Genomic DNA, 24,629 nt, shown 5'->3' on the forward strand with positions numbered 1-24,629 from the left:
CTCTGCAGAGAGGCTAGCTCTGAGTCTAGTGCAGCAGGGTGTGTGTGTGTGTGTGTGGGGGGTGTCCTGTGGTCTAGTGACTCCTCCAGCTGTAATGCACATATAGATCACTGGGGATTCTACTGCAATTCAGCTGTAACTTAGGAAGTCTGGGGTGTGGGCCTGAGAGCCTGCTGTTCTGGTGACACCAGGGTTGCTGCTCCAGGGCCATGCTTTCAGTAAGATTCTAGACTGTTTGCCAGCCCAGGTGGTGTGAGATGGGACCGATGAACCCAGGCCTGCACCCTTGTTGGCAGCCAAGGCCCCAGCCTTTCCTTACACCTGAACTTCCAGCCACCAATGGAATATTGAGAATTTTCTCCAAAAAAACCAAGAGACGCTTAGAAAAGTTCTGATCAAAATCATGATGGAATTAAAAAATCTCCTTAGATAGTTTGAAAATCTATTCAAACTCTGGGCTTCCTTTTTCTCTGAAAACTCTTGAGCTTATAAGTTTTTCTTCTCTGACTCAAATAGTTTTTCAGGAAGGTTTATTTATTTGAAAGGCATAGCATCAAGGAACAGGTAGGGGAAAGAAGGGGATTGGGGAGAGGAAAGGGAAGTAAGGGCAGAGAGAGAGAGAGAGAGAGAGAGAGAGAGAGAGAGAGAGAAGGGAGATTTTCTATTTACTGGTTCACTCCTGAAATAGCTACAATAGCCAGGGCTGGGCCAGGCAGAAGCCAGGAGTCTGGAGTTCCACCTGGGACTCCCTTATGGGTTGCAGGGGCCCACGTACTTGGGCCATGATACACTGTTCTCCCAGCTGCATAAACTGAATTTCACAGCAGAGGAGCCAGGACTGGAACTGGTATTATAACACCCTCATCCCCTCAGGCAGCAGACTAATGCCTGCCCCTGACCAAAATCACGACAGGGCTCAAGTCCTGCTGGCTCCCAAATAAATGTGCTTGGCCATTGCTTCTTCACTCTTAGACATGGAACAGAATTCCCTGGATCAGGCTTTGTCAAAGGGCCCTGCTAGCCTCTCCCCTTCCTCCTAGGCCTCCACTCCAGAGGCCCTGAGGTCTGGCCTGGAGGTCCTCCTGTCTGTGGGGTGAAGCTGCAGCCTTACTTGTGTCAGAGGAGGATGCAGGTCCCAGAGAATGACACATATGGGTTGTGGACAGCTGGGCCATGTTGTAGGGTCTGCAGGAAATGAGGCGGGTAGGGAGAAATGGGAGGGAGTGGGAGAAATCCCTCTTGGTCTGCAGGCATTTTGTCTTCTCCAGGAGACCCCAAACCTGTGTGGAATTAAGGGCTGTGTTGGTGTGCCAACAGCCTCTTGGGGAAGAGCAAGGAAGGGTGTTTCAGAAACAGAGACTATATTGAAGATAACCCAGAAGAATTTGCCAGAGGGCTAAAGGCACAGCTGATGGAGAACAATTCAAAATGTGACTCCTTCTTGGTAGATATTCTTTTGGCTTATCGCACACATGGTCAAAGACAGATTTTAGAAACTCCTCAATTCCTTGACCAAAACAGCATCATGTCTGAGTTTGCCATCTTTATTTTTGTTGAGACAGCTGCTTGGTCTTAGTGCTAAGCAGCCATTCTCAACTGTTCCCATTTACCTGAAACCGTGACTTGGGCCCTTACACCCATGTGGGAGATCTCAAGAAGCTCCTGGGCCCGGAGCTCCCTCTGTTGGAGGAGAGCAGTATGCCCGCTCTGACCATCGTTCTCTGCTTTAACAGGATGAGTGGCCAGTTCCTGAGGCAGCTGCTGGCCGAGGAGAGCCGGCACTCCACAGCCGTGGGGCGCCTCCTGCTCCCCGTGCTCCTGGGATTCCGCCTCGTGCTGCTGGCTGCCTGCGGGCCTGGGGTCTACGGAGATGAGCAGAGTGAATTTGTGTGTCACACCCAGCAGCCAGGCTGCAAGGCCGCCTGCTACGATGCTTTCCACCCCCTCTCTCCACTGCGCTTCTGGGCCTTCCAGGTCACCTTGGTGGCCGTACCCAGCGCCCTCTATGTGGGGTTTGTCCTGTATCACGTGATCTGGCGTTGGGAAGTAGCAGGAAAGCTGAAGAAGGAGGAGGAGACCCTGGCCTGTCAAGGGGAGAGCAGTGGAAATGCCTCAAGGACTGGGAACCTGAGGCTGCTCTGGGCCTATGTGGCACAGTTGGGGGCTCGACTGGTCCTTGAGGGAGCAGCCCTGGGGGGGCAGTTCCACCTGTATGGATTTCAGATGCCCAGTTCCTTTGCATGCCGTCGAGAGCCTTGCCTGGGCAGTATAACCTGTACTCTGTCCCGCCCCTCCGAGAAGAGCATCTTCCTCAAGGCCATGTTTGGGATCAGTGGGCTCTGTCTCTTCTTGACCCTTTTGGAGCTGGTACTTCTGGGCCTGGGAAGATGGTGGAGGATCTGGAAGCAGCGACCTTCCTCTTCCAACTTCTTCCCACCTTCAGAGAGTGCTAGAAGTCAGAAGGAACCAACCAATACCATCCCAGGGATGGAAACAAAACAGAAGCTTCGGGAAGCAGGTGAGGAGGACGGCAGTGGTCTTCTTTTGTCCTGTGCCTGATGTTTCTGTCCTGATCAACTTCTCCACCCTATCCACCTTGTGCAGCACAAGTGCCACTTCCATGTGTTGCTAAGTAGAGAATCAAATTCCAGGCAGAGTGTTCTGACCATAGCTCCCAACCCGTCCCCTAGTGTCCACTCTCATTGAATGGGTGATTCCCTCCAGGGGCCTGGACAAGAGTTAGTCCATTGTAGCCCTTCTCTTAAGTCTGTTCCCTCTTAGGAACGAAGTCTCAGGTTCTGCTTAATTACTTTGTAGCATTGTGAAGACACCCAGATCACCTAAAGAAAACCCTATGATTGGATCTTCTCATCATCCAGTGAGTGGGGATTCACGTTCATGACAAAAGAGAGGCTGTTGAAGGGTCTCTAAGGGCCGTGGTGAGCCATGCTGTCTAAGGCATTTCTGGGAAGGGTTCCTGATTGTGCTTCTCACAAGAATTCTCAGGGGTCGGCACCAGAATTTTCCAAGGATTGATTCCAGAGTCAGCCGGAAGCCTCCATAAACCTTGCTACTTTCCCTGCCCTGCTCAATAAACGTTGACAACTGCTATTGGCTTTCCTGTTGCTGCAGACACTCCTTCCTGATTTAGTCTCTCCACTTAGCATTCTGCTGCTCTTAATTCTTTACACTTCCCAACTTTGAAGTCCTATAACCTGTAAATGACCCTAGTCCAGCAGTGTATATCACAGCGAAGCATGTATAACAGTATCTCTTAATATCTACTTGAGATACATTCAAACATATGGCCACATCCTTTGAGAATACCATGGATTGAAAAGCTTTGTCTCTAGACCACTGATTGTTCTGATTTTTACTTCATTTTTTAATTCTCCTCTTGCTGTGTTGTAGCTGTTTCATGGTCTTTAACACAGCAACAACTCACTTGAGAATAAGTCCCTGTTTTTAAGCTCTCAGCCTTCAAATCAATAGGGTTCCCCTGCTGACTTCTGAGTAATAGCACAAGAGTTCTGCATCCCAGTGTGATTCCATAGTTAGCTGAACCCTGAATATTAGGGGCATCCGGAAACCTTAGATCTCGGGGTTGGCGGTCCTCCCCTGGGGGAATGAAGATGGACTCGGAGGTGTGTGTGTGTGTGTGTGTGTGTGTGTGTGTGTGTGTTCACTTGCTCACAGCTGGGTCAGATCGCCCTCTCGGGGCCGCGGGTAAGGAGTAGGGGTGGAGGCAGAATTCGCCCTTCAGCTGTGGAGAAACACCCCGAGACGGGAAGCGCCTCCGGACTGAACCCTACCTTGTCCTCACTCGTGGCCCCAAGGCCTCCTCGCCCAGTGCCCTCCTCACTGGCAGCGCGCAGGATCCGCCCCTAGTCCCGTCATGCTTCGCGCTCAGCCCCGAGGACGCCATGCGTGCCTTCTCGGCGACCAACCCCAGAAGGCACCGCCTGCCCCCCGCGCAGGGCGGGGTTGTTGTCCGCCGCTCGCCGCATCCCGGGTTTCCTGAGGAGGAAGCTGAGTTTCCTTTTCACTCCCTGAGGCGCTGGTCCCGGGTTCGAGAGCCAGGGGCTTCTCTGCGCCCGCCCGCCCGCCCTCTCGGAGCGACTCAGCGGCCGAGCAGCGAGCGACATGGAAGCCGAGGACTTCCAAGACGAGCTGACCTGTTCCATCTGCCTGGACTACTTCCAGGATCCGGTGTCCATCGAGTGCGGGCACAATTTCTGCCGTCACTGCCTGAACCGCAGCTGGACACCGAGCGTCGGCTACTTGCTCTGCCCCGAGTGCCGGCAGCAGTCAACGCCCCGCGCGATGCGGCCCAACTGGGCCCTGGCCAGGATCACGGACAAGAGGCGGCGCGGGCGGCAGGGCGCGGGGTCTCAGGAGCTGTGCCGCCGCCACCGGGAACCCCTGCGGCTCTTCTGCGAGGTCGACCAGCGGCCCGTGTGCTTGGTCTGCAGGGAGTCCCAGGAGCACCAGGCCCACGCCATGGCACCCATCGACGAGGCCTTTGAGGACTACCGGGTGAGCCGGCCGCCCCCATGACCGGTTTACCCACGAGCGTTCACTAGCTTCTCTTAAAAGACCCCATCAAGTGGCTGCCATTCCCACGGGAAGCATGAAAAGACCCCTCTCCCCAAACACACACTCAAGAACCATGCATGAATCTCAAGAAATGGGTTAAGGATTAGAACAAGGGCAGTGCAAGCCTTACTTGTCACTGGATAGCATTTTCAGGGGTCTGCAGCTGAGGACCCCCTAGTTACAGAAAAGATTACCGGGAGGGTGTGTACCAGTGCTGGTACCCGGAAACTTGATGTTAACCATATGTTTATCTTAAAACGTCCAGTAGTACAAACAGTGTCTCTTTAACCCTGTTATGCAACATATTAACGTTTAAGTGAAACTCATCAGTAAAATAATTTACGTTCCTTTTTTACACTTGCTTTTGAAATCAGTGTTTGTTTTACACTTAAAGCATGTGTCATTTAGGACTATCTACATTTGAGGTGCCTGAGTGGCTAATGGATGCTATATTGTACAGGACAGGTGTCATAGAATAGGGAGAGCCCAGCTGGGGTTGATAAGATTGGTTTTTCTGTGACTTTCTTCACTGGTTGGAAAAATGACTTAATACTTGGGGATTCACAATCGTTACTGTCTCCCCGTTAAGACAAGTGGGATAAATCAGTTTACTTTCCTTGGCTCCACCCACACTTTCCTGGCTTTTGTTTCAAGTCTGTTCTCTTTCTCTACCCACACCCTGAATTCTTCAGATCCTTTTAGCTTCTAGCTTGAAGATCTTCCTTGATCATGCTTTCCTGAGTAGCCCTACCCCCTTCCATTACCAACGGGTGTAACTCCAGTGGTCTCCAACAGAATTGATATTCAGTAAGTATGTGAACATGCATATTTAGAGACACAGTGAAAGTGTTTTGGGAAATGTACGGTTTTCTCAGCTGACTACAAGCAAAACACAAACCAAAAAACAAAACCATGCACAGCTGCTTTCATTTTGTAACTACTTTTGATGCTAAGCGTTGTTCCAGAATCAGGTACTAAATGGATGACAAAGGGACATAAACCCATAGACCATTAATTTCAGTGTTGCGAGAGCTGTTGAAGTATGAGCCTTGTACACAGAGGATCTGGGGTCAGACTGATTGGTGAGGAGTTAGGGAAGAATAACTTTAGTTCCTGAAGGGTGAGTATAGCCAAGTAGGAGAGAGTATTAAAGGACAAAGTAGGAGAGAGAATATATAGCATGTGATGTAAGGAGAGGACTGGAAGGTCCTCGGGACTTCTGAGATGTGGAGTAGGAGTTGGGGTTGAAGAAAGGCAAGAGCCGTATCATGAAAGGTCTGTTCATAGTAAAATGGTGGAGCTTTCTCTGTGTGGCAGTAGAATGATAAGGCAGGGAATGATACCATTTTGTTTGTTTGTTTGTTTTAGAATGGTTACTTTCGCACTCATGTGTAAATAGAAGAAAAAACTAAGTAGCCTACTTTTTAAAAGATTTGAAACAGGAGGTAATGATTGAATTAGTGCAAGGCATGAGTGATGAAGAGGCAGTGGGTTAATTTTGAGCTGGAAAGGCTTGGTGACCAGTTAATTGGTCCTCATAGGTGAGAGAGAGAGGAAGCTAGGCTGGCAGTCCAGATTTCTGGGTCCGCAGGCAGATGATGATTGTGTGGTTAATGGTGCTAAAGTGTGAGAGAGGGAGGGTGGGCTTTAGGACAGAAGACCCCATGCTTATTTTGGAACGCGTTAAGTGTGGAATAACTGACAGGAAGTAACGGAGAGTCCCCCAGGGGGCCATGTAGAATGTGAAAGATAGGTATACAGAGAAGCTTGAACCACCTTCTGCTTTCCCAGGCTCGTAGCAGGGAGCTGAATTGGAACTCTAGCCAATACCCATATAGTATGTGGGCATTGAAGGCCTTGGCTTAACCCACTGGGCTACAATGCCAGTTTCCTGCCCCCTCCCTACTTCTTAATTTGTGACGTCACTCGCAGTCCATCTGGTAACTGAAACTGAAATCCATGAATTAAGTTCGGACTCTTCTCCTTCTAAAGCTATTTGATTACTAGTTCCGGCTGGTTTTCTTCTGTGTTTTTCCAGCCTGTCTGCTTCTATCTGAGGGCATGTCCAATATTGGTTAATGTTGACTAACTGATTTCTTGCTAACACAAATGCATAAGTTTCTTGTAGAAATTAAAAGGCAACAAAAGTTTATAAAATCTTAGGTTCCCCTTCCCCAAACTTACAAGTAATGAACAGAAATAATCATTGTTAATATTAAGATATGTCTCCTTCCATATAATCATGCATAAGCACACATGTACACAAGTACACATAAATTCTTTTCAAAATTTATGCAAAGCATGTTAATTTGCTTTTGACTTAACGCAAACATCACCAAGTAAGGACCTACCTGAAATTGATATACCGTAAATAATAATGACCCAATAATGGATTGAGAATAATGCTGCAATGAACGTTTTTTACATGATTGCTACTATTCTTACATTATTAGAAGTGGGATAATGTATATTTTGTCAAATCCTGCCAGTTACCCTTCTAAAAAAATGGCATCTTTTTACCCACTTGTTTATGATGTCAGAGGTCCTTTTCCATACCAATACTACATATTTATTAACCTAACAAAAAATTTTATTTTTTGCCAACTTATTAGGTAATGTCTATATAGTATATATAGAAATAGTACGAAAATATTTCTTATCATAGGCTGTGACTATCTTCAGTATTTTCTCAGTCTCCATTTAGATTGAATGGTTTTTAATTCTTAAGAAGGATTCTCTGAGATGATGATGATGATGTTACTTTTGTGTGTTTCTGCTGGCAGAAAAAACTTGTTAGTGCTGAAAGTAGGCTTGCAGTCAAGATGAAGATGGCTATGCAGTTACAGGACACAGAGCTGAAGAATGCTACAAAGTGGAAGGTAATAGAGGGATTTGGACATTTATTGGCACCAAGGCTTTTTGAGTCTGGGTTCATTTTGGAGGGAGAAATGTGCAGGGTAATCCTGAATTGTTACATTGCTTGCATATAAAGTGATAGAACAGAAAGTGTCTGGTCCTACTGGCCTGTGACTTTGGGTAATGTGAGTTTCACACTCTCTATTTAATACTTTAGTGTATTTCCTGGGTCAAAGTTGGTTTGGGTCCATAGCACTATGGGAGGAAACATAGGAATGGATTTTGCTTTTAGTAAGTCTAGTGTGGTTGGGCGGTACTGTGTGCTGCACAGTCCTGAAGATTTAATGGAACCAAAGAGTACATTTTCTGAAGGCTAATGTGGAAGTGCATTTTATTTTTTTATTTTTAGTTTTTTAAAAATTATTTTTATTGGAAAGGCAAATTTACAGAGAAAAGGAGAGACAGAGAGAAAGAGCTTCTGTTTGCTTATTCATTCCCCAAATGTCTGCAACGACGGGAGTTTAGTCTATCTAAATCCAGGAGCCTCCTCTGGGTCTCTCATCTGGGTGCAAGGTCCCAAGCACTTGTTCCATCCTCCCCTGCTTTCCCAGGCGATAAGCAGGGAGCTGGATGGGAAGTAGAGAGCCAGAATATGAACCAGCACTTAATGGGATGTTGGCACTTAAAAGTGGAGGATTAGCCAGTTGAGCTGTCATGCTGCCCTAAAAGTGCATTTTAGTCTGAAAAGGTATATAAGCAAATTATTGCTGTTAAAAGTAGACATTGATATGTTTGAATACTGTGAAAAGTTACAGAGATATCAAGTACATATAAAAAAGTATGGAAGTTTGCGTGAGGCGAGTCGGAGATTTCTCTGGAACAGTTGATGAGAATGAAAAGGACCATAAATTGCTGGGGAGTCACGTGCAAGAAATTGGGAGCAAGGGCCAGACAAAACAAGCACTGAATGAATCTTATGTGGTCACAGGAGAAGATAAAGAATCAGGAAATGAGAATCAGCACAGAATTTTCAAAGCTGCACCACTTTCTTGCTGACGAAGAGCAGTTGATTCTTCAGAGACTGAGAGAAGAAGATGAAGAAACCCAGAAGAAAATGAATGAGAACATGTTAATGCTCAATCAGATCATCACTTCCTTGAAGAAGCTCATGCTGGAGGTGGGGGCCAAGAGCCAGGCTTCCACCCTCGAGTTGCTTCAGGTAGGATGGGCGTGAAATGAGTTATTTTGGTCTTTGCATAGTGTTCGTTAACATCACTAACAGAACCCACTCTTGTCCCCAGAGTTGAATGTACTTGCTGGTGAAGGGTTTAATAGAAGGCATGTCCTATACGTGTTAATAATTGTTTTACTACTGTCATTATGGGAGTAAGGAGTCAAAGATTCATCATTCAGAGGAAACTAGTGAAAAAATTAGGTGATGAGCTGAGGAGATGTGAGGTGTTTACATGCACATGGCTTGGTACTTTATGTATGTCCTGAAGTACATCTGAGACTTTTTGTTCATTTTGTTTGCACAGTCGTAATTCTTTATTAAAAGAGTAAAAGCAAGCATTAAATCACAAAACATAATTACATCTGTAGTTAAGAGTGATTTATATAACTTTTGCTAATTAGTAATCATTACAATGACAGCTTAAATAGTTATCTTAAACCCAGATTAAAAAAATTTTTTAATCCCCGGATTTTGATTGATATATTCATTTAGATAATTTTTTAATATTCAGTCATTCTAAAGGATTATAATTCTGACTCAGAATTAAATTTGAACCTTATCTGGACAATAAGATGCTGGACTCTCTGTATGGTCTATGCCCACAATGAAGGAATCATGACTGGATATGAACTGTACTACTGTAACAATATGGAGGAATTCAATATGGGGGGAAGGTTTGGGGAGGGAATGGGGGAATCCCAGAGCCTATGAAACTGTGTCATAAAATGATATATATATAAAAAATTTGGATCTTTCGGCCAGTTTGTTACCAAGACTCTTTCCTTTGAGTTTATATTCTCTGAAGGTGAAATGTCCTTTTAGTTTTCAGTTTTTAGGTAAGTTTCTACATTTGTGACTGCCCCTATTTTTTTATTTTGACAGTAATAGTCCATATTGGGTTTTCTTTCTTCTCTTCACAGAATCCCAAACATGTGTTGACAAGGTATGAGCTCCTACTCTTCTAAGGGGACCTGAGTGGAATGATAAGGTGTTGGTTGAGCATAGTGGAAACAAGGCCTGGGGGTCCAAGGGTCATTTGGATTATTCCTTGAGGGGTCTTGGGAGGAGAAATTTTACTGTTGCATTTTTGCAAGGATGGGAGCAAAAGTGGTCTGAGCTTTGGATTTGGAAACTTCCGGTGGGAAATGGTGGGGAGTTTGGCTGCCTTAGTTGTCTCCTGAGAAAGAGTAGCTTTCTGTACTTTGCCTAGGTGTGAGAACCAGGATGATGTGAACTACTCCCCTGAAGTTGTAAATGTGAAGACAGTGTGCCAGATACCAATGATGAAGGAAATGCTGAAGAGATTCCGAGGTGAGCAGAATTCCTAGGACTTATGGCTCCCTAGATATCCTTCAAATAATAGAATAAGCGATGAGTGAATTCTGGAAAAGAAGAGAAAACAGAATATGAAGCCAATGAGACTGTCAGGAAAAATGTAATAATTACTTAGGAATAAATGAGTATATCTGAACATTTATTTAATATTGTGTTATAGGTAGAAAGAGACTTATTCCTGTCTTTCTAAGAGTTAAAAGCAAATGAAAGAGACCATATATCATTTACTGTAGTATTGTAGAAGTCAGTGTTTGGGAGTGATAGAATAAAATGTTCTAGAAGTACATAGGAAGGGCTCTGTGGGGGGTGAGTGTGAAAATTTTCACAGCACAAATGATAGTTCTGGTGTTTGAAAGGCTAGTAGGAGTTTTCCAAGTGGAAAATGAGGGTGTACTTTTTCAAGCAGAGTCAGCAGCATGGGCCAAGGTGTAGAGAAAACGGAAGGGTACCAAATGGGACAGCATGATTGGGTACATGGGTGGGAAAGGCAACAGCTGAGGATGAGAAGGTGAGGATAGGACAGAAAGATAATAATTCATTGGATCTCCACATGTTATTAAAAACCATACACGTAATTATCAATACCTGCTTAAGGACCATATTGTGGTTATTCACTTCCAGTGATAATGGAGTAATAGGGGCTGAATTTACTCTCCTAGTTGAAGCAATTAAATAAAGGCATAATACATGAAACAGCAATTTACATGACACTGAACATCAGACAGTGAAAGACGTGGATCCCTAAAAAGTGTGAAGGAAATCAGGTGAGTTGTCAAGGGAGGTGAGAGTTCAAACAGAACTGAACACGGAGTGTACAAAGTTCTGGGAGAGCTGCACTGAGAGTGAACCCCGAAGAGGGACTCCCCGAATATTCATTGGAAAATTGATCAACACGTGTCTTAAGAGTGAAACAGTGCTGGTGCTCACCAGTTCCTCAGCCAGCTTGGAAAACTCTGAAATGAGGCACTTGGTAGAGTAATCAGGAAAATCATGCCTCACTAATCAAGAATATCTGGCCTTCGAGTGAACACTATTTTATGCTGACCTAATAAATCAGGAAAGTCAGACTAAAAGGATCAAACTGTATCTGTGTAAATGTATCCCAGGACAAAGCTCAAGAAATTGGTAAGTGCGGGGAAAAACACAATAAGAAAAAACAAAAACAATACAAAAAAAAAACCAAAACCCAACTATGTAAATTCAGTATAATTCACAGTGTCTGGTGTTATGTTAAGCGTTATCAGATATGTAAAACAAAGGAAAGCAATGGTAATAATCAACTTAAATTGACTCAGATGTTAGAATAAGCATAGGGCATTGAAACAGTTATTCCTGTTTTGTGATGAGGCGTATAGAAGCACGGAAGACATAAAAAAGATGCAGGTTGCGTTTATAGAGATAAAAAGTATACTGGCTGAGATGAATAAACTGTATGAAATTAATACTTGGTTAGATCTTGCAGAAGGAAAGATTAGTGAACTTAATGATGGAAATGCTACAGAATAAACCAAAACAGATTTTAAAGTTGGAAGAGCAACAGTTGGAAAAAAAAGCATCAGTGACTTTGGGACGACTTTATGCTGCTTAATCGATGGTGATTAGAGTCTCTGAGAAGAGTAGTAGGGATGGAGATGGGGCAAGAAAAAATATTTGAAGAAATATTTCACATTAAATGAGACGTCTTAAGTCCACAGGTTCAAGAAATTCAACAAACCCTAAGAAAAGAAATATGACGACAAATACACCAAAGCATATCATAAACAATTTGCTGAAAACCAGCAATATAAAGAAAATCTTAAACGGAGCCGCAGCAAAAAAAAATGGGTAGTGCTTTACGGCGGAAAAGATGACTTGATAATTCTCTTTAAAAAATCTTTAAAAAAGTGAGGCATCTGGGACTTGAAATGGCGTTCCAGTATGGAATTACAGTATCACCAAGGATAGTTTAGCTTGCTGTACGCTTGCATCCATGTGGGACACTTGGGAAAGGCTCCTGGTTCGTGGCTTCAGATTGGCACGGTTCTGGCCACTGTGGCCATTTGGTCAGCAAACCAGTGGGTGGAGGATCTTTCTGTCCTTTGTATAAGTATGTCTTTCAATTAAAAACAGATGAATCTTAAAAAAAAATAAGGCCCTTTTGATGAAAAGTAAAACACATTTTATAATTTGTGGGAGGCAGTTAAAATGGTATTTAAGTGGAAATTGGTAGTACGAGCCACTTTCAAAGATAATTTTTTTTAAGTTTTATTTATTTTTATTGGAAAGTCAGATATAGAGAGAGGAGGATAGACAGAAAGGAAGATCTTCCATCCGATGATTCACTCCCCAAGTGGCCACAACAGCTGGAGCTGAGCCAATCCGAAGCCAGGAACTTCTTCCAGGTCTCCCACTCAGGTACAGGGTCCCAAAGCCTTGGGCCGTCCTCGACTGCTTTCCCAGGCCACAAGCAGGGAGCTGGATGGGAGGCAGGGCAGCTGGGATTAGAATTGGTGCCCATATGGGATCCCGGGCATGCAAGGCCAGGACCTTAACCGCTATGCTATTGTGCTGGACCCCAAAGATAATTTTTAAATTAATGGCTTTAGCTGCTGCTTTAATATACTACAAATAGAAGAGATTAAATAGAAGAGATTGGAAATGGAAATTAGAGCATAAATTATTACAGTAGAATATCAGAAAGCAACAGAACAAAATTGATGAAAAGAAACTGGTGCCTTGAGGCTGTGAATAAAAATCATTCATCTTTAAGCAGAATGACCACAAAAAAGAAGAGATACATTAGTAACGTTAGAAATTAGAATGGTAACATAAATAAAGTGGAAAGAATAACAGAATATTCAGTGCAACTTCATGCTTATAAATTGAAGAACAGATGAAATGGACAAGGTCCTTAAAAGACACAAATTACCAAAACTGACTTGTGAGAAAATAGATGACTGGAGCAACTTTGTTTCTGTTAAATTGATGTTACTGTTTAAAAGCCTTCAGGAGGCTTCACTGGTGAATTCCCTTGGACACTTGAGAAATAAATAGCAATTTTGTATGAATTCTTAGAAAACTGGAAGAGGAGTGAATATTTACCAATTGTTAGGAGGCCAACTTCACCATGATCCTAAATTCAGGCAAAGTAATAGCAAAGAATGAATAGTATCTCTCTGAACATAGATATAGGAATCCTGGAAAAAAATTTAGAAAATTTAGTTCAACCATGTATTGAAAGGTCAGTACATGATAATCACAGCCAAGTTGATTTATCCCAAAAAGCAGACTTGATTTAATTTTTTTTAACATCTTTCCAAGTGTTTCTGTGCATTGTGAAGACCTGGAATCATGAAGTCATGAGCTTCTACTCTTCTGGGTCCTAGTCTTTTAGAGAAGAAGGGAAATGAGTATTTCAAGTTGCTAAAGTTCTGCTAGTCCCACAGTACTGAGAAGCAGTTGGGAGGCCGTGAAGAATCTCATCCCTAACAGAACCTGTCAAGAGGAGAGAGATGAACTTGAAGCTGTAAGACGTTGGCATTTTGGAGGAGGATGGGTGATGAGCTTTCATTTATCTCAGCTTTCATTTTCTCCACAGTGGCGGTAAGCCTAGCTGAAGATACAGCTCATCCCAAACTTATCATCTCCCAGGAAGGGAGATATGTGAAAAATGGAGCACCAGCCAGTTACTGGCCAGTATTTTCTACAGCATGGAGCTACTTCACTGGACGGAAGACTCAGAACAACACACATGTTGAGAGATTTCAGCACTTGCCTTGTGTCCTGGGAAAAAATGTTTTCACTTCAGGAAAACATTACTGGGAAGTGGAGAATAAAGATAGCCTAGAGATCGCTGTGGGGGTGTGTCGGGAAGATGTCATGGGGATTAATGATAGTAGAGAATTATCCCCACATATGGGAATCTGGATCATTTACTGGAGTTCAGCTGGCTATCGGCCCTTGACAAGCCTTCCTGTCATTCCTGTCAAACAAGAACCAGCGCTTCACCGGGTTGGGATTTACCTAGATCACGGCGCTGGGAATGTTTCATTCTACAGCGCTGTGGATGGAGTGCACTTACACACTTTCTCTTTTCCTTTCGTTTCACGCCTCAGACCATTTTTTTGGTTGAGTCCGTTGGCATCTTTAGTCATCCCAGTAGCTGATGGAAAATAAAGCCATTCTTCTCCTGTCAGAAAGTCTCTCTTTGTACCCCAGATGAGGGACATGCGTACTCTAGCCCTCCTTTACATCATATTGTTCCATACATCCTCAGCAGTCCGTCAATAGCGTCGTTGCAGATTCTGATTTCATGTTGTTTGGTCCTGTGCATAGGTGGATGTGAAAGACCTGATTGGTCGCCCTTCCAGTGTACACTCCCCTAGTTCTTGTCTTTGGAGTCTTTCTAATGGAATTTTTGGGCTTTGCTTCAGAGGATTGGTGCAGAGGAAGCGATCATGTGAAGTAGTTCTAGCCATGGAGATGGGATGGGAAATTTTCTAAGCTGCTTCTGTTTGGTGTTTTGTAACCACTGACAAGAGATGCTTGGGAAGACAACAGTCCTGCATGAACATTAGCAGCTCTGTTAGGGCTGAGAATACAGAAAAGGTCGAAGAAGCCTGGTGTCTGTGGCCATCATTAAACTGTTGAAGTTTTCCTAATTGCACAGTTTTTATATGAGATAATCATACTCTTACTATCTAAGACCATTTTAATTGCATTTGGTCATTTATAGCCCAAAGTACCCTGATGGTTATTAAGGGCACAAAGCGTGGGCATCCTACAATCTTACCTTTTTTGAAATTTGGCAAAACTACAGAATTATCTAGTCATGCATTCCCTCTTTGCAGTCAATCCTGATATTCCCACTTTCTGGATCAGGAAATTGAGGAAATCTTCCCTTTTATGCCCTTGTTGCTCTGCCTCTTTTCTAGCCACGGTCTCTGTCCTCAAGTGTTCACTATGCTGTGTGATATTCAGCTTCATATTTTGAATACACAGGATTATTCATGTCATATGCATTCATTGGGAAACATTTGTTGTATGTTAATGTTGTACTAGCCTCTTAATAAAATAGGATATTAAAATCCCAGTGGGAAGCCTGAAACCCTTGGAGTCCCAGCTCAGTGTTGGTCAGCTGGTGAATGAGTGAGTGAGTGTTGGGATTAAAACCAGGATATTTTTTTTGATGTGAAAACCCATACGCTCTTTCTCTTCAGTTTATTTGTAATCACTTGTTGAATGTTGATTGTGGGCCATCCTGATCTTTGTTTCAGGTTTTAATTTTGTTTTGTGATTTTTATCCTGTATGTATTTTCTTCACTTTACCTTTCTGCTGTAGAATGCACATATTGATGATTGTAATATTTAGTGGATATTTTAAAAACAGTGTTTATTTCTCCTTGGCATTGCTAAAGTCATATATGTGTTTGCTATAGAAAATTTTGAACATAAAAGTACAAAAATCAAAGTTATCCGTAATCTGACTATCACCAATATTTTAATGTATCTGCTTCCAGACTTTCAATAAAGACTTTCTGGCAGTGATTTCAGCAATCTCTCAAACTTCTCTCCTCCTGATGTCCCTACCTGCCCTTTGTTTTCCTGTTTAGCCTTGATTATTCCTTTCACTTAACAATTTCTGTTGAATTCCTCTTAACTCTCCAGGATGCGTGCTGTTACGGGTTGGAATATGTCGCCCCCAAAGACTTTGAAGTCTTTCCTGTTACCTTATTTTGAGGCTGTTTGTGTAAGCCCTGTTCTAGTTGTCCTTATGAGTGAAATTTTGTATACACACACACACACACACACACACACACACACACACACACACACAAGATGCAGTCAAGGGACCGGAGAGGGAGGAAGAAGGCTTAAACTACCTTGCGGGTGGTGGTATCTACCGTATTTTGGGATGCTTATGTGTGGACAACTTACCCTGTTCTTTTGTTGATTATTTAGTCATTTTTATCACATAGGCTTGTAAGTATGTATATCATCATTAGGTATATAATTAAAGTATCCTAACTTTTACCTTGAGAGACTCTGGCATGTTACTGCGTGTATTGCTTTAACGTGTCCCTGTCCTTATATTTTTTGAGTGCTTTGTGTCCTGGCACTAAAGGTGTGCCATACTCATCTAGTATTTTTCTTGCTTTGACCCTAGACTCCACTAGGTCTGGGGAATCCAAGAGTGACACCTTGGAGACTCTGGGCTTCCTGACCCATTACCAGATTAAAAAACCCAAATGGCCCCTACCCTTCTACCTTAAAGTTGTGCTTCTCCACCGCTCAGCACACCTGCTAATGAGGTGCCCACGAAGAAAGCTTTCTGAGCAGGAAATTGTTTCTTCTTATGCCTGTTTTGGGTTTTTGTTTTTCAGTTTTGTTGTTTCCTTTGATAGAAGTTCTCATATCCCTTTTTAAAAAAAAAAATTAATGCTAGGTTAGTAGAGGCTTAACCATGATAGAAATGATGGAGGGGGCGGGAGAGGGGAACTGATATCTCCCAAGATTAACCTTCACTTTTTAAAATTACTGTACATGTGATTTTTTTCCTGTTCATACATTTCAATAAAAATAGTTTGGAAAATAAAGATTTATTTTGTTTTTTATTGGAAAGTCAGATATACAGAGGGAAGGAGAGACAGAGAGTAAAATCTTCTGTCCAATGATTCACTCCCAAGTGGCTGCAATGGCTGGAGCTGTGCCGATCCAAAGCCAGGAGTCAGGAACTTCCTCTGTGTCTCTTGCATGGGTGCAGAGTCCCAAGGCTTTGGGCTGTCGACTGCTTTCCCAGGCCACAAGCAGGGAGCTGGTTGGGAAGTGGGGTTGCGGGGATTAGAACTGGTCCCCATATGGGATCCCAGTCTGTACAAGGCGAGGACTTTAGCTGCTATGCTACTGTGCTGGGCCCCTCAGTTATTTTTTAAAAAGGTTTATATTTTTTTTGTTTAAAAGACAGAATGATAGAAAGGGAGAGACATTTTTCTTTCATCAGTGTCAAATTAACCAATAATTTCTTTTCATTGTTGATTTTCATCTCCTTTGCTATGCAGAAGCTTTTCAGTTAGACAAAATTTGTGTACTTATTTTTATTTCTGTGTAATTAAGTGATATCCAAAAATTCTTACCCTTTTACCAATTCCAATGTCCTGTAGTGTTTAACTTGTATTTTCTTCTAGTAGTAGCCTTTAACCCATTTTAAGTTGGTCTTTTTTTTATGGTGAGAGATATTGGTTTGATCTCACCCTTGATATCTGTTTATAGTTTTCCTGATATTATTATTGAAAATGCTGTCCTTTTTCCAGTTCTCTTTAGTATCTTTGTTGAAAATCAGTTGGCTCTATAACTTCTAGGTTTGCTATTCTATTTAATATTTGTATGCATTTGCTTTTATGCCACTATGTTGTTTCAAGTCCTGTAGCTTTATAATATATTTTGAAGTGAGTCGGTATAATGTTGTATACTTTGTTCTATTTACTAAAAATTTCTTTTCCTATCCAGAGTAATTGTGGTTTTATATGAACCTTAGAGTTGTTTTTTGTTTAGTTCTGTGAAGAATGTCTTTGGTATTTTGATAGGAATTGAGTTGAACCTGTATTTTGCTTTGGATAGTAGGGATATTTTTTAATAATACCGATTCTTTCAAACCATTACCATGGGATACTTTTTTTTAAAAAAAGATTTATTTATTTTTATTGAAAAGGCAGATTTACAGAGAGAAGGAGAGACAGAAAAAGATCTTCCATGTGCTGATTCACTTTCTAAATGGCTGTTACAGCTGGAGCTGAGCTGATCTGAAGCCAAGAGCCAGGAGCCAGGAGCCAGGAGCCAGGAGCTGCTTTCTGGTCTCCCTTGTGGATGCAGAGTCCCAAGGCTTTGGGCTGTCCCCCACTGCTTTCTCAGGCCACAGGCAGAGAGCTGGGTGGGAAGTGGAGCATCCTGTTGGGATGTCATACTTGCAGGTGGAGGATTAGCCAGTTGAGCTATTGTGCTGACTCTGAGGGATGCTTTTTAAAAAAATTATGTAAAGTGGACAAATTTCACCTAAGTTGCAATACAGATTTAGGAGCTCAGTGATACTTCCACCTTACTCTCTCTCCTGCCTGCATTTCCCCTCTGCCATCCTCCTTCTTTATTTCTTTGTTTTTCCTAGTTTTACAATAAAATTATTTTCCTTTTGCAGTCAGAGTTAACATTCCATAAGCTAAAACTGTAAACACATGGTAAGTAGAAAATAATAACAAAGATCAAAAACCCTGGAAAGCCAAAAAAAAAAAAAAAAAGTGTTCCTCGGGAGTATAAAGTCTATACAACGTCACTCTTACACCTATAGATTTTATCTTTTGTACTCTGTGTATTAGTTAATCCAGATTCATCTTTAATTTCTTTCACATATGTCTATAGTTTTCATAATCAAGGGATGCCGATGCTTCAAAGTAGATAATTAGCCTGTTAAGCCATGATGCCAGCACTGGGCTAGATCAAAGATGTGTCTTAGAATGGTTGGATGGAAAGGCGCTAGAGAGATCTAAGTTCCAAAATGAAGAACGAGCCAGGAACACCAAGAATTATTATTTATCATGGTTAATTGGCCTCTACAGAGAATATTTTTCCCTTTGGAGTTATACTCCTTAAAATACTTAAACAACTCCCCTAAGTCCTACAAACTCTGAAAAGTCCTTTGGGGACTGTTATCTCAATGTTTGCACTACAGACTAATTGGCATCTTGGGTAACAGTGTGCAGAAGATACCCAGGATGTGTCCTCTGGGTGGGATTCCCTTAAGCTTTCTGTTTGGTGTCATCAGTTTGCTGTAGCTGACATCGTAGAGTCCTCTGTGCTAAGGAGATGTTTCATATCTCACAGGTGGTGCTCTTCTTTCCTCATAACTGGCTCGTGCCAGTCCAAACATGTTCTTTTGCTATCTCCTTTGCTTACTGTTGAGGTTATATTTATGCAGTTAAGAAGAACTTCCTGAATACAGTAGCCAAGTTTATATTAAGTAGGGAATGAGGTGCAAAGTTACGAAGAGTGTGGTAGTGATCCAAAACAAATAGAGAAATCCAAAACAAATTTTATTTTGACTCTGGACATATTGAGGGGTAAGCTGTTTTAGCTTCCTCATCAGGTAACATTAATAGAAATTTCTGTTGCTTAAGCTCTCAAGGTGGGGTTGAGAAGTGGATGAAATAAATGTTTACAGCCAGAAAAAACAGCTTCATGATTCAGAGGTCAACCATCAGGCATCTAGAAACTTCTTTTCTGCTGTGGTATGCTGATGGAGCTCAAAATTCAAGCACAGAATGTGAGCGCTACAGACTCTTATGTGTATTGATGTTGCTGGTAATGCTGTCATCTAGAATAATTACTGCAATAATGATTAGCTTTTAGCTATGATTTAGCTTTTAGCTAATGATTTAGCTATTCTAAATGCAGATTTTTAAGGTTAGAGAAGGAAGTGTGGATAGGAGTCTCAATAAAGACCTTTTGGATGATCTGTAACCAGTGTGTGGGTCCTTGTGGACTATCCTGTCTTTTCCATTTCATTTCATACTTGTGCTGCTGATAAGTCTTTGCAGAAGAAATTCCAGGTAAGATAATGTTGGAATGTGAGACATCCAGGAAGTCCTAATTGGAAACTAGTATGCTAGCAGCTTACTTACCAACCTGATTTGATCAATCAGTGCAGTGTTTGATCAATCAATGAAGATAGGCTCTTGAGAGGGTGGGGAAAAAATGTCACATGAAAGACACAAGTTGGAATGGAGAATTACTGGGAAAGTTGCCTAACACAGACAGGAGTCGGATTATGAGAATCCTGCACTGTGCGCCTATATATGAAGAAATATGGACATTAATGAAGAGAGAAATGTGTTATGGATATTTAAGTGAAAGAGTTGTAGATGTCTTGATTGGCTTGGAGTGATCAGAAGTATGGGGGAAGTTGGATTCTTAATCCACTGATGCTGAACATATGATAGTGTTATGTGATGTCCAGAAAGATGAGCTGGTCTATTTTAGTTGGCATTAACACGAAATGACCAGTATAGTATAGTAAACTAATTTGCCTATTGGTTCAGTTTTATCAAGAGCTTAAAGTGATTGTGGTTATCTCAGCTGTCAGTAAGTGGAATTATTGTTATGTCATCCAGGTGATGAATTTCTCCCCCTGGAATTAAGATCTCTAAATCATTAGAGGCTAAAAAATGCAGGGACAGGCAGCCAAAATGGTGCTGCTGTATCATAGTTACTAGCAGTTCCTGTGAGAATACTGTTCCCCATTTCTAACTGTTGAGCCCTGGTTGTGGGAGAAACAGAATCACAAATTGGATTCACTTAGAGTATATCTTAAGGGAAGCATCGCCTGCGATGCAATATATTTTCAACTGTGTTGTTGCAGCTGTCTTCAAGAAATAATTACTCTTTTCTAACAGGCCAGCTCTTGCAGGATGATGGATATATATATAGTAAGACTTTCATCAGTAGAATCTTACACACACACCTCATTTTCAGTGACCTGGGTTCCTTGGTCGGGTGCAAATCTTCATGGAACACCATTATGGTGAATCAATTGCATTCTGTGAGTCCATAGGTGGTAGGTTTGCTAGGAGCATTCCTGGCAAGAAAGACAAAACCATACTGAGAGTGCACATCTGTTACAGGAGGAACAAAGCCCTGTCCATTCCACATTGAAAGTAATTCATTATAATCAGTCAGCTACCCAAGTAACTGGCTGGACATTATTTGGTGTGTTACTGTATTGGAGTCTCAGCGTTGGTCTTGGTTGTTGGATGAAAGAGCCGTCAGCAGTGGTTCTTGAGTAAAAGCCCATGTTGCTGACCCCACACATCGTCTCTATCCTTCCTCTCACACCACTTTGTTTCTGGGTCAATTGAGCAATGATAGTGTGACTAGGGGTAAGGATGCTAATATTAAAAAATAGGATAGTACTTCATTAGGGGTATTAGTAAATATTTTTTACTTATATTTGATACCTTTGTGTACAGAAACCAAATATATTTGTTTTAAATTCTAGGATATAAAAAGGAACATATGCATCACTTAGGAGAAAAAAGGAGTATTACTCTAACAAAGAGAACTTTGTGTTTTCTCGTGCGGAAAGTGAATGTGTTTTTTGTTTGCGAAATGACTACATCTTGTTGAGGCAGATGATGGTTGTATTTATTTGAATATTAAGCATGACTTTAGGGGATGTATATGTGTGCCAAACTGACAGAAGATGGGCTCTGATGGCACTGTCAGTGAGGTTAGGATAAATAACATTTCTCAGAATCTCCATCTTTGTGTGTTTTGGTTAAGGTGGAGCATAGATTTTCTTAGAAGATCCACAGGGTAGAAGGAGACAGCCATTGTGTGATTCACACTGTTGCTGATGACCTTAACACGTCGGTGTGAAACATCAGCTGATCTCAGACATGATTTGTCTTGCCTCTAGGATCTATGTAAGCTTCTCTGACTTCTGTGCCAACTGTGTGTTTATCTCCTTTAAGAAGATTGTCATAGCTTCTGCAAGACACGCACGCCACAACTTCTAGATGCAAAAAGAACTGAGACGTAGTTAAATGTACCCTTGAGGGTGACAGCTGATGCGTTTGAATTCCAGCTTACTCTTGTTCTGCCATCTTTATAGCCATCGTCAATTCTAACTTCAGACATAAATGTAGCAGCTTTGCTTAGACTATTTTATCAGCACAATTGTGTAGTCAATATTCTGTCACAAAACCCATTGTATGTATTGTATTTATAGTGACTTTATAAGAATTCAGCTTCTCTGATTAAATTCAGATGATGATTTAAGCAAGCAAATAAATGCTCCTTGAATATTTAAATACAGAATCAGCGCTCATTTGTTTGCATATTTATATCTAAATCAGTTATTTTTATGTGAGGATGTTTTTCTTGAAGGTGGCATGTATTAGAGTTAGATATTCTAGAATTCCAAAGTGAATATGTCTATGCAGATGGCTACTAAATTTTCTTTCACAAAAGCTTTCCCATTACTGCTGTTGTTTAATAGAAAAAAATACTCTTCAAAAATTCTTCAATCAGAATTCTTCAAGTATTTTGGGTCCTAGTTTTTCTGGTATCATACTTCAGTGCCACTCCCTGTTTCCCCAGGACTGTGAGAGGGGACATGTGGCAGAGGAATCAGACCTCCATGGCAGACTTCATCCTGGAAGGGCTCTTTGATGACTCCCTCATCCACCTTTTTCTCTTCTCCTTGACCATGGTGGTCTTCTTCGTTGCAGTGATTGGCAACAGCCTGACCATTCTGCTCATCTGTGCGGATCCCCGGCTTCACACTCCAATGTACTTCCTACTCAGCCAGCTCTCCCTCATGGACCTGATGCACGTGTGCACAACCATCCCCAAGATGGCTACCAACTACCTGTCTGGCAAGAAGTCCATCTCCTTTGTGGGCTGTGCAACGCAGCACTTTGTCTATTTGTCGCTGGGTGGTGCCGAGTGTCTTCTGCTGTCCTTCATGTCTTATGACCGCTATGTTGCTATCTGTCACCCTTTGCGTTACAGTGTGCTGATGAACAGAAGGGTGGGACTGATGATGGCTGTCATGTCATGGTCGGGGGCTTGCGTCAACTCCCTCATTCACACCATGGTCTTGATGTACTCCCCTTTCTGTGGGTCTCGGAAAATCCACCACTTCTATTGTGAGTTTCCAGCTATTGTGCAGTTGATATGTGGTGATATCAGTGTTTATGAGACCACGGAGTATATCAGCACCGTCCTGCTTCTCCTGCTGCCCATCCTCCTGGTTTGTGCATCGTACATCTTCATCCTGCACAGTGTCGTTCAGATGCGTTCAGCTGGGAGTAAGAGAAATGCCTTTGCCACGTGTAGCTCTCACCTCACTGTGGTTTCCCTCTGGTTTGGTGCCTGCATCTTTTCGTATATGAGGCCCAGATCTGAGCGCACACCATTGCAAGACAAAGTTGGATCTGTGTTCTATAGCATCATCACTCCCACACTGAATCCGCTGATTTATACTCTTCGCAATAAGGATGTAGCGAGGGCCCTGAGGAGAGTACTGAGGAGGGATGTTATCACCCAAAAATGGAAGTTGTGGTAGCCCTGAGTACAGAGTGGATGGGATAATTTCTTAAATTGATACAGACAACCTGCTAATATTTTTGAAGGATCTGGATCCTCGTTGTTCTGAGTATTGTGAGAATGACATTGTTGACACAGAATTCCATTATACTAACTTGGCGTTAGGCATGCGAGCACTGTGGAGCATATTTCTGGAAGACTTTATAGTCAATGTAAAATTAATAAAAATTTTTAAAGAAGGTGTACAATGACCATTCACATTCTATGAAAGATAATAATGTAATAAAGATTTAAAAGCTATTAGTAATTATTATCTGAATTAACTGAAATAAGTATATTGCTGCAGGTAGGAATTTAGTTCCTGGTCAGCTCCTGATTACATCTTTCTTCCATTATAGACTCTGGGAGACAGGTGATTGCTGAAGAAGTTGGATTTGAGTTAGTGACTCCTGACATTAGCCTGGCCTAATCTTGGACACATGGGGAACTTAGGAGAATGAGCTAGCAGATAGGAACCTTCACTAGTCCTGTTTGTCTTACTCTCAAATCTTAAAAATATAAAAGGAAAAAAAACTTCTGTTCCACTAGAGAGTATTTCTGGACTATAGAATTGGAGTATGCTATTGGAAGTATGCAAAGTACAGAGTGATCCAAAGATGTTTTGAAAGGAATGATGAATGATGTAAAAGTTATATTCATAGAATCTTAGAGTTCCTTGCATCACAGTGTTACAATGAATATATATTTGCTGAGTACCTTCATTGATCCATGGCTCAACTAAGGGTTTGCAATCTACCTACATGAAATTTACTGTTATTAATACATATATTTAGGATTCTTTCTATATAATCAGACTGCCATATCAGATAGCAATGTGATCTTTCAGAATTTCACAGGAGAAAAGTATTTTTCTGGTTTTGAGGCTTTCTAACCTTGTGATTAGGAGTCAGAACGGATTTGCACTAGAACCTCTCAATTTGCTGTAATCTCATATATTTAATGAGAAAAGTAGGGCTGTCCACAATAACGTGCTCATTATGGTTGTTTAGCTCTAAGCATGGCCCATTAGGGAAACATTGGGCACCTACCTCTTGGGTTGCCATTCCCACTGGTGAGCATGAGATCCAGGACTGGGGGCAGGCATGGCTAGACAGAGAGTGACACCCACCAGCATAAGTGTGGACTGGATAGTTAAGCTGGTTGGGTTGAACTAGGCTTCAATGCTCATTGACATATATGAGATCTGAATGAGATGTGGGGCAGACTGGATCAGTTTGTTGTATATACTGGCAATCATAGGAACCAGGGTAGGAAGCAGGCCTGGTGGAGGTTACTGGGGGAGTCACTCCAACTAGGTTGCAGCTCCCACTGGTTTATATAAAGGCTGAGTGTGTGGTGGGCAGGATTGGGCTTGGGCTGCAATGCCCATTGGTTTATGGAGAGGACAAGGCTGGAGACATAACTGACTCAGCAATCACAACCACCAGTGTGTGCATAGGCTGACTTGGGTGACAGACTTTATCAGATCCTGTAT

The 24,629-nt window shown here is 42.2% G+C and overlaps 3 protein-coding genes across 5 annotated transcripts; all 3 read left to right on the forward strand.

Moving 5' to 3' along the window:
- Positions 1–1,734: 1,734 nt before the first annotated feature.
- On the forward strand, positions 1,735–2,559 carry GJC3 (gap junction protein gamma 3). The gene has a single exon (XM_040973707.1). The coding sequence runs from the start codon at positions 1,735–1,737 to the stop codon at positions 2,557–2,559; it is 825 nt and encodes a 274-aa protein (XP_040829641.1).
- A 1,416-nt stretch (positions 2,560–3,975) lies between these two features.
- TRIM4 (tripartite motif containing 4) lies at positions 3,976–21,693 on the forward strand. 3 transcript variants are annotated; one of them, XM_040972940.1, is made up of 9 exons: positions 3,977–4,544; positions 5,392–5,403; positions 6,167–6,205; positions 7,086–7,104; positions 7,380–7,475; positions 8,441–8,671; positions 9,607–9,629; positions 9,897–9,997; positions 13,599–16,527. In XM_040972940.1, the coding sequence occupies exons 1-9, from the start codon at positions 4,144–4,146 to the stop codon at positions 14,174–14,176; spliced, it is 1,500 nt and encodes a 499-aa protein (XP_040828874.1). In that variant the 5' UTR covers positions 3,977–4,143; the 3' UTR covers positions 14,177–16,527. The 3 variants fall into 3 exon arrangements, with proteins under 3 accessions (XP_040828875.1, XP_040828874.1, XP_040828873.1); XM_040972941.1 differs by lacking the exons at positions 5,392–5,403; positions 6,167–6,205; positions 7,086–7,104; positions 13,599–16,527 and adding an exon at positions 21,462–21,693 and having other exon boundaries at positions 3,976–4,536; XM_040972939.1 differs by lacking the exons at positions 5,392–5,403; positions 6,167–6,205; positions 7,086–7,104 and having other exon boundaries at positions 3,978–4,536.
- Positions 21,694–22,160: 467 nt separating this feature from the next.
- Positions 22,161–23,114, forward strand: LOC121151969 (olfactory receptor 2AE1). Its single transcript, XM_040973836.1, has one exon. It carries the CDS (start codon positions 22,161–22,163, stop codon positions 23,112–23,114), a length of 954 nt encoding a protein of 317 aa, XP_040829770.1.
- The last annotated feature ends 1,515 nt before the right edge of the window (positions 23,115–24,629 follow it).

Source organism: Ochotona curzoniae, unplaced genomic scaffold (assembly GCF_017591425.1).
Source record: "Ochotona curzoniae isolate NIBS_2020 unplaced genomic scaffold, NIBS_Ocur_1.0 contig_2321, whole genome shotgun sequence".
Classification (NCBI taxonomy): domain Eukaryota; kingdom Metazoa; phylum Chordata; class Mammalia; order Lagomorpha; family Ochotonidae; genus Ochotona; species Ochotona curzoniae.

Bases quoted from the DNA above. Each gene is read 5' to 3' on its own strand.
- GJC3 (XM_040973707.1), top strand. From the start codon at position 1,735: ATGAGTGGCCAGTTCCTGAGGCAGCTGCTGGCCGAGGAGAGCCGGCAC.
- TRIM4 (XM_040972940.1), top strand. From the start codon at position 4,144: ATGGAAGCCGAGGACTTCCAAGACGAGCTGACCTGTTCCATCTGCCTG. The intron at 8,672-9,606 runs GTAGGATGGGCG...TTCTCTTCACAG, and splicing joins CCACCCTCGAGTTGCTTCAG to AATCCCAAACATGTGTTGAC. The intron at 9,630-9,896 runs GTATGAGCTCCT...TACTTTGCCTAG, and splicing joins CCCAAACATGTGTTGACAAG to GTGTGAGAACCAGGATGATG.
- LOC121151969 (XM_040973836.1), top strand. From the start codon at position 22,161: ATGTGGCAGAGGAATCAGACCTCCATGGCAGACTTCATCCTGGAAGGG.